At 64.8% G+C, this 18,610-nt stretch overlaps 1 protein-coding gene across 4 annotated transcripts in view; it reads left to right on the top strand.

Moving 5' to 3' along the window:
* TNRC18 (trinucleotide repeat containing 18) overlaps positions 1-15,551 on the top strand; it is an 87,830-nt gene extending 72,279 nt beyond the window's left edge. For all 4 annotated transcript variants that reach the window (XM_058285735.2, XM_058285736.2, XM_071211129.1 and 1 more), the window contains 9 exons: positions 1,935-2,052; positions 2,450-2,525; positions 2,627-2,735; positions 6,135-6,251; positions 6,870-7,034; positions 7,448-8,784; positions 14,291-14,527; positions 14,969-15,043; positions 15,245-15,551. In XM_058285735.2, the coding sequence (XP_058141718.1) occupies positions 1,935-2,052; positions 2,450-2,525; positions 2,627-2,735; positions 6,135-6,251; positions 6,870-7,034; positions 7,448-8,784; positions 14,291-14,527; positions 14,969-15,043; positions 15,245-15,451 (2,441 nt within the window). In that variant the 3' untranslated portion in view covers positions 15,452-15,551. The remainder of the gene's footprint in view (positions 1-1,934; positions 2,053-2,449; positions 2,526-2,626; positions 2,736-6,134; positions 6,252-6,869; positions 7,035-7,447; positions 8,785-14,290; positions 14,528-14,968; positions 15,044-15,244) is intronic.
* The last annotated feature ends 3,059 nt before the right edge of the window (positions 15,552-18,610 follow it).

Here is an 18,610-nt window from a genome sequence, read left to right as displayed (position 1 = left end):
GCAGCGCCTGAGGTGTGCTGGAAGGAGGCCCACGTGGCTTTGGCTTGATAGCCTAGAGGACGAGGGAGCACTTGCGCTGGGAGGACACCGAGGCTGGGCCACACCGAAGCTGTGTGGGCACTGGTGAGGAGTCTGAGGTGCGTCCAGGGGAAAACAAGAAGCTCTCAGAGGTGGCGAGTTGGGGAGCGGCTTGGTCAGGCTGGTCTTGAAGTGGTTGCTCTCTGCTGCGAGGAGCATGTCCTGAGGGGAGGTGCCCGGGGGGTTGTTAGGCAGGTGCCGCAAGAGAGGGCCCCAGTGGGGCAGCAGGGATGGAGACAGCGAACGTGAGAACGGGGGGAGAGTCGGTGGGACGGGGGTGGGTGGTGTGAGCAGACGGGAGGAGATGGGGCGAGAAGGGCCAGGGCACTGCTTTCAGGGCCTCTGGCTGGCCGGGCTGGTGGAGAGCTGCGAGCAAGCCCGGGCCAAGAGGGAACCAGGAAGGTGACGTGCCGGGTTCAGATGGCTCGAGCCTGGAGGGCAGCCCAGGGGAGTTGTGTCCAGGGGGCTCTTGGACCGAGAGGTCTGGAGCTCAGTGGAGAGATTGTGGCTGTGAACTGGGGAATTGCAAAGCAGAGGTGGTCATTGACCCCGTTGGGACGTGCAGTAGGACAAGGAACGGAGCCGTCCCTGGGAACTTTGTCACCTGTTGGGGTGTGTATGGGTCAGCTACTGCTGCATGACAGACAGCCCCCATCTCAGTGTCTCAGCTGTCTGCGGGTCTGCCGGAGTGGCTGTGCTCATCTCAGCCAGGCCCATGATGACAGTTCGGCTAGGGGGTCCGCTGATCTGGGCTGGGCACGTCTGCGTGTGTGCCTCAGTCCCCCTGGACCGGTGGGTTAGCCAGGGCCTGCTCTTCTCACAGCAATGCTGCCAGAGGCTCGAGGAAAAGGGCAGACCGTGTCCTCCAAATGGCTTGGTCCAGAACCGGCAAGTCACACGGCCAAGCCCCAGGGAAGGGGTGGCAACCCCAGCGAGGCCAGGGCGAGGGCACGGGGGGCAGGCAGGGCTGCAGAAGCTCCGCCGTTCAGGCCCCGCGGGCAGCTCGCCGGGGGTGGTACTTCCTGGGCCGCCCTAACAGCCCCACAGACCGGGGGGCTTCAAGCCGCAGGAGCAGCTTCTCTCCCAGTTCCGAGGCCAGAATCCCCCAGGCAGGCCAGGCTCGCCCCGACCCACCCGGGAGGAATTCTTCCCGGCCTCCTCAGCGCCTGGAGGGGGCTCCCCGCCGTCCCTGGGGCTCCCTGGCTTGGGGCTGCGTCACCCCAGGCCCTGCCACGTTCGTCACGCCCCCCCTCCCCCGCCCCCCGGTGCCTGAATGTCTCCGCACCCCAGTTTCCCATCCTTTTGGATTTAGGGCCACCCTCATCCAGGCCAGCCTCCTCCTCACCCCACACACCCGCCAAGACCCTCTTGCCACATAGGGCCACAGTCACGGGCCGGGGCTTCTGGGGAGACATGATTCACCCCACCCCCGGAGGTGTGCTCCCCTAGAGGAGGCTGAGGGCCTGCAGCCGAGCCTGGAGGGGCGAGACCAGGGTGGGGGGCGCTGAGGGCTTGTCCCGGCATTGCCCGGGGCGACCGAGCAGGGTGGGTGCAGGCTGTGGCGTGCGGGAGGGGGAGGGGAGGCAGCGAGCTGGGTGCTGGCCACTGGGGGGGGGCGGTTGGCCGCGGGGCGGAGCTCCCCGAAGGTAAGGTGCCGCGGGCAGGGCAGTCAGGGAGGTTTGGCCCCAGTGGGCATGGCTGGGCCTGATGCCGGGGGCAGACGTGCAGGCATGCGCCGGTGCACATGCGTGTGCCGTGGCGTGAGGCTCCAGGGGTTCCGTTTGGAAGGGGGGGCCCTGGGCGTGACCGGGTGCACAGAGGACACCCGGCCCTGCCTCACCGCCCCGCCCCCGCAGCCCCCCGCTCCTGCGTCATCGACAAGGACGAGCTGAAGGATGGCCTGCGGGTGCTCATTCCCCTGGACGACAAGCTGCTGTACGCGGGGCACGTGCAGACCGTGCACTCGCCGGACATGTGAGTGGGGGGCCCCTGCTGTGCCTCTGTGGGCTGGGAGCTTGCCCTCTCTGAGCCTTGGTTCCCCCCAAGGTTCCCCTTGGCTCCCGGCTCAGAGGGGCCTGCGTGGCGGATGCTGCATGCCTGGTGGGCTGGCCTGAGGGTCTTTGGTGGCAGGGGCTTGGTGGGTGGGGACGAGAAGAGGCTCTGGAGCGGACAGGTTCAGCTGCTCCCCCATGTCTCCTTACGCAAATGTGGACGCGGAGCCCGGAGCAGGGAGGGCCTCGCATGGCAGGCCGCGGACTGCCCGTGTGGCCCGGGGGGCAGAGCCGCGGTGGGGGAGGGGGGTCTGCGCGAGCGGGCCGTCTCCGGGCTCCGCCGCCTGGACCCACCGGCCCCACCCGCCCACGCCTTGCAGATACCGCGTGGTGGTGGAGGGGGAGCGCGGGAACCGGCCCCACATCTACTGTCTGGAGCAGCTGCTGCAGGAGGCGGTAAGGGGGCGCAGGTGGGGGCGCAGGTGGGGGCGGGCCGAGGACCAGGGCCGGGACCCCCGCCCGTGGACGGCACCCGCACTCTCCTGGTTCCCCGCCAGATCATCGACGTGAGGCCGGCCTCCACGCGCTTCCTGCCGCAGGGCACCCGGATTGCGGCCTACTGGAGCCAGCAGTACCGCTGCCTCTACCCGGGGACCGTTGTCCGAGGTGGGTGAGCCCCCAGCCCTGCCCGGGCTGCCTGGACGCCCGCCGTGCCCTTGGGGGCCGCCTGGGTCCCGCTGCACCCGGCTTGGGCGTAAGGGATTTCACAGGCTCGTGTAGCCAAGAAATCACAGGGCGCTTGAGGGCCGGCCAGGACTGGTCAGCCAGGGACGGTGGGGCCCGGGCCGCCCGCTCAGGTGGGCAGCGATGGAGGGTGCCCGCCCCCGAGGCGCTCCCCCACGTCTTCTGGGACAGGGCGCGCACTCGCCCTGGAACCCCTCGCCGGGGCTGGCGTGGGCCAGATGCAGGCCGGTTCGGTCCCTGCAGCTGAGGAATGGGGGCCTGCGGGGCGGGGAGGGGCAGGAAGCGCGTGCGGCGCAGGCGGCAGCAGCCAGTGCTCCGGGCGCTCCACCCCGCTGTGCCACCAAAAGTAAACACGTAAGTAAAACCCACGGGAAAACAATCAAAACAGCGCCAGGGGAGCAGATGAGGCTCCAAGTGGTTGAGTGTCTGCTGCCCCTGGACGAGGTGCTGGGTTCAATCCCCGCTATCTCCTAAACAAACCAACGAAAACCCCAACACCAAATACAGTCCACCCCCTGGCTGCTTAACATCCCCCTGTGCCCAGGTGAAGGGAGAAGGATGCTGGGTGGGCAGAGCAAGCCGCAGAGGATGCTAGAGCCCCCAGGGACAGACGGGGAGGCCGCACATGTGGCGCTTGGTCCCACTGTGGGCTGGGTGCTCCCAGGCCAGCTGCCAGCTGCCATCTTTCTGGGAATGCCAGGTCTGCTTTGTTGAGTCTTTCTTCGTTTATTCCTTCATTCTAAGTAGAGGCTCTTTGAGTCCACAGGAGGTAAGTTTCTCAAGTACTTGTAAGTCTGGAATTTCTTCGTTCTGCTCTCACCCTTCCGAGTGTTTAACCAGGTGTAAACTCCAGGTTGGGACTCATTTTGGGTCACCGTTCCGAAGGCTTTCCTCCATGCTTATCCTGCTTCCAAAGCTGCTTGAGAAATTCAAAGCCATTGTTATTCCCAAATCTCTGTAAACCTGTGTTTTTCTCCCTGGAAACTTGGAAGATCTTCTCGTTAGCCCAAGATCTGGAATTGAAATGTGGTTTTTCCGGATGGGGGCAGGGGCTTTGCTCTTAGAAGCAAATCTCCTTTAGCCCGGGACACCTTTCTTGTATCGTTCCTTTGATAGCTTCCTTCCCCCATTTTCTGTTTTCCCTGGCACCTGTCCTAATCTCGTCGCCCTTCTGGATTGATCTCTTAAAGTATTTTTTCTATTGTTTTCTACTTCTGTACTTTTATTTTTTTGTTCAGCTTTCTGGGAGAGGTCCTCAACTTTATCTTCTAAGGCTTTAATTCTGTTGAATTTTTAAAAATTCTGGTTTCAAAACTGCCTTGGGGTCATCCTTTTCCATGGATATTTCTTTAGCTAACATCTTCTTGTGTCATGAATATGTCATCTTTATAAAAAATTTCTCTGAGGCCGTGTCTTCTCCGTGGCCGCGTCTTCTCCGTTAATTTCCTTAGCCCCTCCCAAGCCCCCTTTCCCTCCCTCTGCTGGCCTGTGGTCTTCCTTTGATCAGAGGCTGGTCCTTCGTGCGCCCGCAGGACGTGGCACGAGCTCTGCATGGGGGCGGTGACAGTGGGGCAGGAATGTCGAGTTGGGGAGCCCCTGGATTCGGGGCCCGCGGGTCCGTTCCCTTTGGCTGACTCTCCTCGGGCTGCTGGAGCAGAGCCCCATAAACCTCCCAGCCCCGGAGGCGCAGAGCCCAAGCCCGTGGGGGGCTCCCGCCTGCCCTCGGGCAGTGGCCAGTCCCTGGCTCGGGAGTGTCGTCTGCTCCTCCGTCTTCACGTGGCCGCCATCAGCCGTCTGTCTGTCTGTCTGTCTCCTCTCTCCTTCTTAGCAGGGTGCCGTCAGACAGTCCCACCCTGCTCGTCGGCCCCGTCTTGACTGGGCTCATCTTCACGGACCCTCTTTCCGCCCAAGGCCACATGGTGAAGTCCTGGGGGTGCGGGCTGGACCCCATTTGTCGGGGCGCGTGGCTCAGCTCGGGCAGCCAGTCAGCGTCCCCAAGGCTCTCTCTCTGGGGATACAGGCTTCAGGAAGGAGGCTGGGGTGCTGCCATGCGGCCTGCTATTGCCTCAGTTGAACCCCGCTTCCGTGTGCTCCCACGCCCCTGCGTGGCGCCCTGCGTCTGAGCTTCTCTGAAGGGGTGAGCCTCCTGGCACCTGTTGGCACTGGCCTCGGACCTGTGGCGCGCTTGGTGTGGCTGGCACCGTCTCCACAGTGTCTCGAGGGCCCTTTTTTTTTTTTTAAGATTTATTTTTTATTTATTTCCCCCCTGCCCCAGTTGTCTGTTCTGTGTCTATTTGCTGCGTCGTCTTTGTCCGCTTCTGTTGTCGTCAGCAGCACGGGAATCTGTGTGTCTTTTCACTGCGTCATCTTGTTTGTCAGCTCTCCGTGTGTGCGGCGCCATTCCTGGGCAGGCTGCACTTTCTTTCGCGCTGGGCGGCTCTCCTTACGGGGCGCACTCCTTGCGCATGGGGCTCCCCTACGCGGGGGACACCCCTGCGTGGCAGGGCACTCCTTGCGTGCATCAGCACTGCGCATGGGCCAGCTCCACACGGGTCAAGGAGGCCCGGGGTTTGAACCACGGACCTCCCATGTGGTAGATGGACGCCCTAACCACTGGGCCAAGTCCGCTCCCCTCGAGGGCCCTTTGCTTGTGGGAAACAAGCTTCCATCTCGCCCCCTTCTCCCAGTAGATGCGTTACTGCCCATCCATCCCTGTTTCAGCGTCCAAAGTCTCGCCGGCTGCCGCCCCTTCCCGTTTGGTCTCCTTGGGCTTGTGCCCTTGGAATCCCTGCTCTCTCGTTTGGGTGGAGACCCTGGGAGGAAGTGGGCACAGACCCAGGTGCTCAGCCAGCACGTGTGACAGGAGGTCTGGGACCCTCGCCCGTGCTGTGTGCGTCATCTGAGTTCACGCCGCTGCAGCGGGAGAGCCCCTGCCCGTCCAGGGCCGCGGGTGCCACAGCGGCAGGCACCCCTGCATACCCGAGGCCAGGGCGCCGACAGACCGCCTCCCGTCCCCTGCCCCTCCTGCCCACCGGGAAGCCCCCCGTCATGGTGGTAGCACCTGCAGGTGCCGGCCGGTGGGTGAGGCGGCTTTCACACTCACTGCGGGATGTGGCACACGCGGGCTCAGAGCCTCTGCCGCCCTCTCAGAAACGGGTCAGGTTAGCGCCTCCCACCGGCCTGCGTGCCCCAGGGAGGAGCCGTCACACCTGTCTCCCCCAGAGCGGCTCCTGGTCTCTCAGGGATGCGCTGAGCGTCGGCCTGGGCTGTCGGGCCCTGGGGCCACCCGCCCCAGCCTTGGCATCTGCCCCTTGCCCACAGGGCTGCTGGACCTGGAGGATGATGGGGACCTGATCACAGTGGAGTTCGACGACGGGGACACCGGGAGGATCCCCCTCTCACACATCCGCCTGCTGCCCCCCGACTACAAGATCCAGTGTGAGCCAGGGGCGGGGCTGCTGCACCCTGGGGTCCCCCAGCTTGGGGCTCCGGCTGCAGCTCCCGGAACCTCGGGGAGATGACAGAAACCACAGGGCGGGGCCCCCAGAAGAGGGCTGCCGTCTCCCGCTCCCCGGGAAGCCCGGGCTCCCCCGTGCCTTGTTGCACCCGTGAGCCCCGTGGCCCCCGGGCGGCCAGGCCAGGCCAGGCCAGCTGGTCCCCGGCTGCCCCTGGTGGCTCCAGGCCCCGCACGTCCAAATTAGGAATTCCTGCCACGGGCCTGTGGCCGGCACCGCTGTCCCCTCTGCCTGAACCAGGGAGGACGCGGGGCTCCTGGAGGTGGACGAGGAAGGGGCGGGCCCCAGACCGGGCCTGGGTGCTTCAGGACGTTCTCCAGGAGGAACCGGGAGCCTCAAAGGCCACCAGCGCTGAGCATCGTGCACGCAGCTGCGCCCGGCCAGGCCCGCTGACCTCGCCGCCTCCGGGAGACCGCCCGGGATCAGCCACCCCATGTCCCCGTTTCCCCCCACGGCCCCGCAACCCCCCCATGACACACGAGGCTCCCGCAGCTCCCAGCAGGGAGAATGGCCTGAGCCTCCCACTCCTGTGCCCCCGCAGGTGCCGAGCCGTCCCCGGCCCTCCTGGTGCCCAGCGCCAAGCGCCGCAGCCGGAAAGCCAGCAAGGACGCCGGGGAAAGCAAGGACGGGGCCACGGCCGGGGCCGAGGAGGCCGGCCCCAAGGCCCGAGGCCGCGGGCGGAAACCCAGCGCCAAGGCCAAGGGCGGTACGTGGGCCTCAGCCCCGGCCTCACCGCGGCGTGGGGGGGCAGGCGTGGGGGCGCGGGGCCGGGGGGCCTGCTGCCCATGGTGGGGTCTCGAGCGGGCGATGCTTCCTGTCTTTGTAAGAATTCTGCGGGGGAGACTGCCTTTGACCCACTGTCAGGTGAGGTCACCGGGGCGCCGGGAGGCAAGTTGATTTGTCCAAGGTCACTGCGGGTTAGAGCCGGAGTTGAAACTCTAACCCGGGTGGGTTTGGCTCCAGAGGGAGGCACCCCAGGCTAAAACCCGAGGCTGCCCGAGGCTGCTTCCGGTGCGGGAGGCGGCAGAGCTGGACGGAAGCTGGCGCTTTCCTGACTCGGGCGTCCAGCCTGTGGCAGCGGGGACCCCGGGCCTCCATGCGTCCTCTTCTCTTTACTAGACAAAGCTGCTGTCGTGGAGGAGGGGGGTTCAGCGGAAGAGGTCCCCATTGCCCCCTTGGCCCCGGAACCCACCAGCACCCCAGGTTCCAAGAAGAGCCCCCCGGAAGCCGTGGAGAAGCGGGCCAAGACCCCCAAGGCCCGCCCGGCGCCCCCCCAGCCCAGCCCGGCGCCCCCCGCCTTCGCCAGCTGCCCGGCCCCCGAGCCCTTCGGGGAGATGCCAGCTCCCGCCGCCACCCTGGCCCTCCCCGCCCCCGCCCCCATGCCCATCGCCATGCCGGCCACGCGCCCCAAGCCCAAGAAGGCGCGGGCGGCCGAGGACGCGGGGCCCAAGGGCCCTCGGAGGCCCGGGGAGGGGGCTGAGCTGCTTGTCAAGCTGGACCGCGAGGGCGTGACGTCCCCCAAGAGCAAGACGGCCAAGGAGGCCCTGCTGCTGCAGGAGGAGCCGGCGCCCGGGGGCTGGCAGGAGCCCAAGGGCCTGCCGAGCCTGGGCGGCTACTCGCCGGGCGCGGGTGGTGAGCCCAAGGTGGCCCGGCCGAAGCCTGCAGACGGAGAGCTCGCCCAGGAGCCCGGGCCGGGGCGCGAGCTCGAGGACTCGGGGAACCCCGAGAGCCCGGACAAGGCCCAGGCCGAGCAGGACGGGGCCGAGGGGTCTGAGAGCAGCGGCGGCAGCGGCAGCAGCAGCAGTGACAGCAGCGGCGACAGCAGCAGCAGCAGCGGCAGCGGCAGCAGCAGCTCAGAGACGGAGGGCGAGGAGGAGGGCGAGAAGAGCAGGGAGGACGCCAGGGGCGGCGGGGGCCGGACCTGCAGCGCCTCCAGCTCCAGGGCCTCCTCGCCCGCCTCGTCCTCGTCCTCCTCATCCTCGTCGTCCTCCTCCTCGTCGTCGTCGTCCTCGTCCTCCTCGTCCTCGTCGTCGTCCTCCTCATCCTCGTCGTCCTCTTCCTCCTCCTCCTCGTCCTCCTCCTCCTCCTCCACCACGGACGAGGACTCTTCCTGCAGCTCGGACGAAGAGGCCCCCCCGGCCCCCGCGGCCGGCCCCTCCACCCAGCCTCCCGGCCCCTCCAAGGCCTCCAAGCAGGCGGCCAAGGCCCGCGCCCTGGCCCACTCCCCCGGCAAGACGGCGCCCGCGCCCCCGCCCGCGCCCCCGCCGCCCCTGCAGCCCAAGGCTCAGGCCGCGGCCGGGGCCAAGAGCCGGCCCAAGAAGCGGGAGGGCGTCCACCTCCCCACCACCAAGGAGCTGGCCAAGCGGCAGCGCCTGCCGTCCGTGGAGAACCGGCCCAAGATCGCCGCCTTCCTGCCCGCCCGGCAGCTCTGGAAGTGGTTTGGGAAGCCCACGCAGGTGAGGGGCCATCCGGCGGGCGGGCCACGGAGACCCCGCTCGGAGCCTCTGACCGCTCCGTGCCGCGCAGCCCCGGGGCGCAGGGCTGGGCGGGCGCATTCGTCAGCCCGGGGTGCTGATGCCAAGTGCCAGCGCCCCGTGGGCTCTTACAAAGGGTATATATTTGGGGTGGGAGCAAACAGTGGCCAGGCCCCAAAGAGTCCAGCTTGAGGTATCACAAGAGGTACTTTCTCAGCCCAAGTCTGTTGCCATGTGTGTGAGTCAGCCAAAGGGGCGCTGGTGCAAAATACCAGCGATCTGGTGGCATTTATAAAGGGCGTTTATGGGGGGTAGAAGCTTGCAGTCACCAGGCCATGAAGCGTAAGTTACTTCCCTCCAGTCTTGTTGCCACGTGTTGGAGCGAGCTGGCTGCCGACGTCCGCGAGGGCTCAGGCCCCCTCTTCCTCCTCAGGCTCCACGGCCCTGGCTTCTTCCTGTCTCAGCGGTGGGCTGGGATGAGTCTCGTCTCTCTCTGGGGCTCGTTTTTCTCCGGGCTCAGCGGCTCTGCCTTCCCCGGGCCTCCATCACACGCCCGTGGAGCCGTCTCTTCCCGTGTTCTTCTGTGTGTTTACTTCCTGGGCTCCGGCATCACAACTCCCCCTCTCTCCTCTGCCCCGTCGTCTCCTCTGTGAGGCCGGCTCCCTTGGTCCTAATCACCACGTCCTACTGGCGTGGCCCAGTGGCCCTCATAATTTAATCAAGTGAAAGTGAAACCCCTGAACCTAATACAATCTAATACCCCCGGAGGAACAGACCCGCTGACAAACATCATCCAGTGTCCATTTTCGGAATTCACAAGCAACATCAAACTGGTGCACCACGTGCTGAGGCAAGCTGGCGGGCGACGTCCGCGAGGGTCAGCCTCCCTCCTCCTCCAGGCTCCGCGGTCCCAGCTCCTTCCGCTCCCAGCTGTGGGCTGGCGCAGGGCTCTCCCTGGGCTCGGCTCTTTCCGAGCTCGGCAGCTCTGCTCTCTGCACAAGGCCCGCTGTAGACTACCGGGCTCAGCTCTTCCCAGGACCGCAGGGTCTGATGCGCTCTCTCTCCCTCGGAGTTCTCCTTCTCCATGTGAGCATCCGTTTTATCCCCAAGGGGGCTGGGACTCAGTGCTGAGACGTACTCCAACAATGCGGTGAGACCAGAGCGCTAATCTTAGTATAATTTAATCAGACGTCTCAGCTGAATTTAATACAAAGGGTTGTCACGCCAGAGCAACCGACCAGTTCACAGACATAACCTATAGTTTTTTTGGAATTCATAAATGATATCAAATTGCTACAGTGAGGGAGGTGGGGATGTCCCAATGCACAGAGGCTGAGTTTGAGTCCCCAAGGACCCCCGGGGGTGGGTCTGGCTTTGTACCTGCATCTGTCTGACTTCAGAGAGGAAGCCTGTATTAGCTGCCGACAGCTGCTGTAACAAGCACCACAGACGAGACGGCCTCAGACGACAGGTGCTGACTCACGCCATTCTGGAGGCTGCAAGTCTGAGATGGAGGGTCGGTGGGGCCATGCTCCCTCTGAAAGCTCGAGGGAGGCTCCTCTCTGGCCTCCTCCGGCCTCTGGTGGCAGCGGCCGTCCTTGGCCCTCCTGGCTTGTGGCCGCACCACACCAGCCTCTGTCTTCATGTGGCCGCCTTGACTGTCCAGATCCCCGTCTTACGAGGACTCGAGTCACACGGAATTCAGGGCCACCCTGGTTTGGTAGGCCCTCACCTTGACGGCTGCAGAGACGCTTGCCTTAGTTTTCCAGGCTGCACGACATGCCACACAGGAGGTGCCTTAGCAGTGGCAGGTATCGGCTCACAGCTTCGGAGGCTGGAGGCCTGGCTTCGTCCCGGGCGTCGCGGCGTCCCGGGCTCCTTGGCCTTCCCGTCACGTGGCGATGTCCCTTCCTTTCTCTTTCGGCTCCGCTCGGTGGCTCTCTCTCTCTGAGTCTGAATTCCCCATTTATAAAGGACCCCAGGAGTGGGCTTAAGGTCTGGCCTCACTCAGCGGGGGACACCTTCCAAGCACCCACAGGAAGCAGATCAAGGCGGAGACCGTGCCTCAGTGGGATGCACGAGCAATCCACCACAACCCTGTTTCCAAACAAGGGCATGCTCGCAGGCTCCGGCTGGAACTGAATTTTGGGGTGACACCCTTGGGTTCGACCTGGTGTCCTTAACAGCATGCCTGCTCCCAGAACCCAGGCCCACCCGCACGGGGGGCCCGACTTAAGAAAATCCCGGAGACCAGCAGGGGTGGCTGTAGCAGGCCTTCATCGAGTGGACCAGAGGCCCCGGGCCCGTGAGCCCTCCTTTTATTGCCGGCTGCTCCTTCCTTCGAGGCTCTCGCCCTCGTGGTTGAGCAGTCAGGCAGGGAGCGCTGCCATCTCTTTCCTGGCCAGCAGCAGTCCAGGGCTCGTCTCCTTGGCCTGGTCTAGATGTGCCCATCCCTGAGTTCCAGGGGTCCAGGAAGTTCAGAGTGACCAGGTCTGGCTGTAGGTCCACCCTGACAGTAGGGAGGTTTGGCCTTCCTGAAGGAGCCCTGCCGGTCCACCCTGTGGCTGACTTCCAGCCACTCGTCATTCTCCTCCCCACGCCCACGAACGTGCAAAAGGCCTTCGTGCCTCAGCCCGGTGCAAAGCATCTCTTAGGCACAGGACCCCAAACACCCACCCTCTCCCCAAAAAAGACAGCCTGGAGACTTCGCAGGCTGGGGGCCCAGCCCCCAATGGCAGGCAGCCTTCATTTCGAGCTGGTCTTCTTCGGGGGACAAAACGATAGCCCAAGCCAGCCCGGCACACTGGGAGACAGCGGTGGAGGAACAGGGAATAGCTATTCCAGAAGCTTCTGCGCGAAGGGGACAGCTGCTAACAGTTGTCCACACACCTCCGTGCTCAGGGAGGCGGGGGGCTCGTCCCTCGTCCTCCGTGCTGCCAGCCCTCGCCCTCATGCTCCCCACAGGCTTCTGAGCTGACTTTGAGCAGGCACCTCTTTCATGTACCAGTGCAGGCTTAGGGCAGTGCGGGTGCCTGTGGCCACACAGCGCCAAGAGCCTGGGACGCTCTGCATTTCATGTCCCTCCTTCGGGTCTGTCTCCAAAGCCAGAAGGCTTGTGGAAGAGTAGGAACCACCACCCTCATTGGTCGGGCCTCCCTTAACGAGAAATAGTCTTCAGGAGGTGCTGCCGAGATGAAGAATGTGTCCAAATTGGGGTCCGGGATCCGGTCTGCCACAGGGCGCAGAGCAACAGCCAGGGGCAGCGGGTGGCATCGTCCCCCCCCTTGGCCCCAGCTTCACGTCAGGCCTCACGGCCTCGGGACGTTGACTTGAACCGGGGGCAGATAACGTGGCTTCCCTGACCCTGCTGGGTACAGGATGACGCCTTTGAACCCTCTCGGATTGCGGGTTATGGGCAGAAAGAGCCTCTCCTGTCAAGGTCATAATTTGACCTTGACAACTTGAGCTTGTAGATTTTCATTTTTTGAAATTTTTTATTCTTTTAAAAAAAGATATGTAGACCACACAAAATGTTACATTAAAAAATATAAGAGGTTCCCATATACCCTAGCCCCCCGCCCCCCCCCCGCTCCTCCCACATCCACCACCTCTTTCATCGTCATGGCGCATTCGTTGCATTTGGTGGATGCATTTTGGAGCACTGCTGCATGGTATGGATTATAGTTTACATTGTAGTTTACACTCTCTCCCAGTCCATCCAGTGGGTTATGGCAAGATACATGATGTCCAGTATCTTTCCCTGCAGTATCATTCAGGATAACTCCAGGTCCTGAAAATGCCCCTTATCACACCTCCTTTTTTCTCTCCCTCCCTTCAGCCACCCCCGTGGCCACTGTCTCCACATCAGGGATATAATTTCTTCCATTGCTAGAGTCACAGTAGTTCTATATAAGCTTGTAGATTCTTGTAGAGTCTTTCCTGATGATGGCAAGAAGTAGCCAGACCGTCCCGACCCCTGGTCTTCCCTGGATCACTGACCTTGGCAAGTGCTTTTTCCGAGGGGTCGTATCCAGGAGTGACAGTGTCTGAGCCAAGGACAGGGGTCTCCTCACTGTCCTGCCCTCACCCTGACTTGCCTGGTTTCTCCTTTTCGCACCTGCCTCCTGCAGGTCTCGACCTCGGTGCGAGTGAGGGGTGGTCCTGCCACAAAGGACAGGAACTACTGAAATTGACTTAAGCACAAAGTGAAGTGCACTGGCCCATTTGACAGAAGCCCAGGGGTCTCTAGCTTCAGGTTCAGCTGGATCCAGGAGCTCGCAGGGCATCTTCGGACTCACCCGCTTGCCCTGCTCCGGGTGTCGGTTCTTCTCTTCCCCCTTTGTGCTGGCATTCTTCTCGGGCAACCCTTCCCCTCTTGGTGGCCAGCGGCCCTCATTGCTTTCGGCTCACCGTGTACGGTTCAGACGTGACAGCAGGAAGAGAGCTGCCCAAACCCAGAGGTTCAGGCCAGAGGGTTCGAATGTCTTTGGTCAGACCCACGTCCTGTGCCCACCTGGGCGGCGGGGACCGAGCCCCTGGGGGTGCTGCTGGAAGATGCTGGCCGGCACCCCACAGCCGTGGAGGCTGAGGGCTTCGGAACCTTAGCGCCCATCCCACCTCGAATTCACCTTTATTGTACCTTGAACTGAAAAAAAGTGTGGTTTACAGAGCACACTAAAAGTGAGTGCAATGTGTGCTAAAAAGTCCGTCACTGCTGGCGATCCAGTGAATTAAAAGTTGAAAAGGGAGGATTGAATAAGGTAGAAAATGAGCATGTACCCTTCCCATAAGTAGGCAAAAAACCCACGAAAAACAAAAAACCTGTCTGGCAGCCAAAGTGAGAAGAGAAACAACTTTAGATTTGGTTTCTCGGGGAGCAGCCCTCTTTAGACCTGGGTGCTCAGCGTGGGTGGGGCAGGCAGGCCCGCGCAGCAGGTGTCCCCCCTCTTCTGAGCCTCAGGGCGCAGAGGAGGCTTCTGGGGTGGTAGTTAAGGACTAAGCCGCCGCCCACCACAGCTGGGGGAGGGCGGGCAGTGGTGCCGCGGCTTAGGGGAGTGCAAGTCCACTCTAGCGGCAGATCCCGAGCCGATGAACTACTTGGAGGCGCAGAGTAGTAAAGAGACGGCAGCCGGGCTCCCCCAGACAGAGTGGGGCTGGGGGCTTCCTTCCCCGCCCCCCAGTGGGGCTCTGGAAGGGGACGGTTGAGTTGCTGAGGCCCAGGGAGGGGCTCCAGGGGGCAGGCCCGGCCTGCGCAGGGGCTGGAGGGAGGTGTGCCAGTGGGCACCCATGCTGCGGGCTTGGGGGGGCTGGAGGGAGGTGAACCGGGGGGGCGCCCGCGCTGCGGGCTTGGAGGGGGCTTGGCAGGGGGGCTGGAGGGAAATGCACCAGTGGGCGCCCGCGCTGCGGGCTGGGTGGGGTCTTGGCAGGGGGGGCTTCCCGGGGGCAGGCCGAGGGCCTGTGGCGCCCCTGACCCGCCCCCTGCCCGCAGCGGCGTGGCATGAAGGGCAAGGCCCGCAAGCTCTTCTACAAGGCCATCGTGCGCGGGAAGGAGATGATCCGCATCGGGGACTGCGCCGTCTTCCTGTCGGCTGGCCGCCCCAACCTGCCCTACATCGGCCGCATCCAGAGCATGTGGGAGTCGTGGGGCAACAACATGGTGGTGCGCGTCAAGTGGTTCTACCACCCCGAGGAGACCAGCCCGGGCAAGCAGTTCCACGGGGGCCAGGTGAGTCCTGCGGGCCAGGTGCGCCGTCCAGGCCAGGGGACCCCCCCAGGTGAGGCCTCCAGGGCCGGGTGAGGCCTCCAGGCCAGGTGACCCCCCCAGGTGAGGCCTCCAGGGCCAGGTGAGGCCTCTAGGCCAGGTGAGCCTCCCCCAGGTGACACCTCTAGGTCAGGTGAGCCCTGCCGGCCAGGTGAGGCCTCTAGGCCCAGGTGACCCCCCAGGTGAGACCTCTAGGGCCAGGTGAGGCCTCTAAGCCAGGTGAGGTTGCTGGCTGGGCCTGCAGTGGCCGGGAGCTGCGGGGCAGGGCAGACCCAGCTCCTGGGAATGACCCAATGGGACCGGGAGGCAGAGGGGCCTTGCCAGATGTGCCCGTGGGTGGCCAGCCCAGGACGGGGCCAGTGCTGGCCCAGCCTGCCCCCAGCCCCTCTCCTCCTGCCCCAACAGCCCTGGGACCAGAAGTCGGGCCGGAGCCTGCCGCCCGCCCTGCAGGCCTCCAGCCAGAGGAAGGACTTCATGGAGGTAGGGGGCTGCGGGGGGAGGGGGTTGTTGCCGGGCTGCCACCCTGCCCCACGCCTGCCCTCTGGGCCCTGCCCTGCCTCGCGGCCTGTCGGGGAGCCGCAGCGCCGGCCCTTGCCCCATCTCTCCTTCCGCCCGTCCCCCTGCATCCGGGTGGGGGTGCCCGTGCCCCCGCCTGCCCTGACGGCCCTGCCGCGCCCGCAGCGCGCCCTGTACCAGTCCTCGCACGTGGACGAGAACGACGTGCAGACGGTGTCGCACAAGTGCCTGGTGGTGGGCCTGGAGCAGTACGAGCAGATGGTCAAGACCAAGAAGCACCAGGACAGCGAGGGCCTCTACTACCTGGCCGGCACCTACGAGCCCACCACCGGCATGATCTTCTCCCCCGACGGCGTGCCCGTGCTCTGCTGAGCGCGCGCCCGCGCCCGCGCCCCCGCCGCCCGCGGGGCCGCGCAGGACCGGCCGGCCGCGGGGAGCTGCAGCAGGTGCGGCGGGCGTGCCCGCGGCCGCCCAGGGCACGCGTGAGTGTACGTGTGTGTCCGTCTGCATGCACATCGGTGCACACCTGTGCACGCGCCCCCAGCCCCCTCCCGCCCAGGGCGCTCCCGGGCCCCCCTCCAGCACCTTGTAAGCACTTGGCCGGGCCCCCGCCCCGGCGCCCGCAGGCCCCTGCCAGCCGCGCGGCCATCGGAGGCCACGGACCGGGCACGCGGGGCAGGGGGTGTCCAAGGAACCACAGGGACGTTCGCGGGGACTGCCCGGCCGCCCTCCGCCCCTCGGGCCCCCTCCACGGAAGGGGGCAGCCCTGGGACTTGGGGGCTGGAGCCAGGACGCGGCCCCCCGGGGGCATCGGCCGGGGACCACCCCGGACCTCGGCACCAGGTGGACGGGGTGCCACGTGTCCCCGGGCCCGGCCGGCCCCAACACTACAGACGAGCCGATGGTGCTGCCCCCCCGGCCCCCGCCAGCCCCGGAGCAGGCGGTTCTCAGCCTGTACAGTTTTATTGTACCGAGAGGCGCTCGCCCCAGCCCTGTATCATACGCCTTTAAATGGAGTCGACTTTTTAATTATATATATAAAGATAAATATATATAAATATATATAAATATAAACTTTTTAAAACTGTGAAAAAATAGCTATGAAATTATAAAAAGCGAACACATTCTGACGTGCAGAATATTATTTTTTATTTCCTGTTAGATTGTGAGTGTCCCGCAGCCGGCTTCACCCCCACCCCACGCACACACCCCCCTCCCCGCCCTGCCCCGTGTCCTGTGCCGCCCCCCAGACAGAAGGAGTTAGGGAGAGAGGAGACAGTGAGGGGGGCTGTTTTGAGGGACCCCCACTCGGGCCCAAGAAAGCACTTAGCGCCCCCACGCCCTCCAGGGACAAGGAGGGTTTGTCCAGACAATCGTGAGGAAGGAAAAGCCAGACTTTGGTTTTATTTTTTGGGGGGGATTATTGTTTTCTTCTTCCTTTTTTTTTTTTTAAGTTTTTTTGAAATTTTGTTTGTTGGCGAATTCTGTGTGATCTTTTTCATAAAAAAAAGAAAAGAAAAAAAGATTTAATTGGAAAAGCACCGTTGTTCGGAGTGGTTTATTGTGGGCACCTGGGTGTTGGGGCAGGGGGAGGCTTGGGTGGGGGGCCCCTGGCCCCGTGTGGCTATTTGAGTGGGAACTCACTCAAATGAAAGTTTAGTTCCTCAGCTGCATGAGCCACATTTCCAGGGCCCAGCAGCCACCTGTGGCTAATTTGTGGGCAGCACAGATGGCCACCACTCACCCACCAGCAGGAAGTTCTTTGGGAGAGGACGGGATGGGCTTCCGGCTCGTTTTTTGTGTCCTTTAAAATGCAGGGCTGAGTTCTGGCCAGGACTCACGCCTTAAAAGGATGATCCAGGTGGTCTGAGTGGCCCTGAGCCAATGGCCGTGGTGAGGGTGGGGCAGCACCCCTGGCCTGGAGCTGACTCCTGGGGGCAGGGGAGGCCTGGGGGCAGCTCAGGCCGTGCTCACCGAGGGTGGGGGCGTCGGGGTGCGCAAGGCTGGGGTGCCCCGAGCCTTCAAGCTCCCACCGTGCCTGGGAGGGGAGCGGCGCTGCGCAGCGCGGTCTGCGCCTTGATCTCCTGGTGCAGCAGGAACGTCGTGGGCAGAAGCGGCCACACGCGGGAGGCATCCGGCTCGCAGCGGGCCGGGGGCGGGCCCGCGCAGGGCTCCCAGGTCACGCGCGGGGTGAGGGGCTCCATAGGCGCGGCGGGCGGCGCCCCCTGGCGGCTGCGGCCGGCGGCGCCGCCCACGTGGGCGCCCCTGGGTCCCGCCCCGCGCAGGCCCGCCCGGGGACAGGGCCACACGGGCGGCGCGGGCAGCCCCCTTCCTGCCCCAGGACCCCCAGCGAGGAGATCGGGGGGACCAGCCCCACTCATGGGGGAAACGGAGGCACGACAGGGCAGGAGCTTGTGGGGTCCCGCGAGTCAGCCACAGCGCTGGGGGCCGGGCCCAGAGCGCGGGGATTCCACGGACCCCCGATCCCCCAGCGGCAGGGGGGGGGGCGTTCTCAGGGTGGGCGCAGCCGTCCTCTCCGGTTGTGAGGGTCTGAGGGGCCCCAGGTGCCACACAAACCCCAAAGCGCTCCTGCCCCCCACTCCCCTCCCAGTCACCCCACCCCCCCGCGTGGGTGCAGACACTTCTGACCCCACCCTCCGTGGGCAGTCGAGGCTGAGGCCCAGTTGCCAAGTGGAGCTGGTCCCACCAGTCCCCCCCCCAGCGCCCCCAGCCCCCCCCACAGAGGCCACGAGGCGGCGGGGGAGGGGCGGTCCTGCCTTCACCTTTAATAGCCAGTGCGGTCCAGGTGGTGGACAGACGCCGGGACACAGCAGGGGGTGGTCACAGCAGGGGTCAGACTTCCTCCCCGGGCCCCCACCCGGGGGCCAGGTGTCCCCCCTCCCCCCACGAGGACCTGCTGGCAGGCCCCGTCCCTCCTCGTCCCTGCTGGCCTCCCGTGGCACAGGCCGTGGGCGCCGTGAGCCACAGCAGGCCTGAGTCAAGGGCTGGTTTCGGCTTTGCATCCCCCACCTGGGTGACAGGCAGGGGGAGAGGAGCCTGGGAAGGCCACAGCGGGCGGGTGGGTGCGGGGAGACCCCCGGTGGGGCACGGCCACTGTGGTCAGTGACGGCCCGGCCAGGGCCCCCCTCCTCTCAAGGTGCCCTGGTTCCCCAGGAGTCCCCAGCGAGGCGGGGCGCAGCCGGCCACACCTGGACAGGTGCCATGGACGGCACGCTGGGGGCAGGCGGGCTGCAGCAGGCTGACCCGTGTCCCCCAAAAAGACGTGTCCAAGTCCTGACCTGGGACAGCGACTGGACCTGGTCTGGAAATCGGGTTTTCGCAGGTGTCACCAGGTCCGACGACGCCGACCCGGACGCAGAGCCCCGCTGGACACAGCAGGGGCCAGGGAAGCGTGGCCGTGGGGGGGACGCCAGGCCCGCCGCGCCCTGACCTGGGACTCCCGGCCTCGGGGCGGCGGGACGGCCCCTCCTTCCAGGCTGCCCGTTTTGGGGCGCCTGGTTGGACGGCGGC

This window comes from Dasypus novemcinctus, chromosome 23 (assembly GCF_030445035.2).
Source record: "Dasypus novemcinctus isolate mDasNov1 chromosome 23, mDasNov1.1.hap2, whole genome shotgun sequence".
NCBI lineage: Eukaryota > Metazoa > Chordata > Mammalia > Cingulata > Dasypodidae > Dasypus > Dasypus novemcinctus.
Note: the sequence above shows the minus strand (reverse complement) of the source record. Positions and strands in the feature narration are given on the sequence as shown.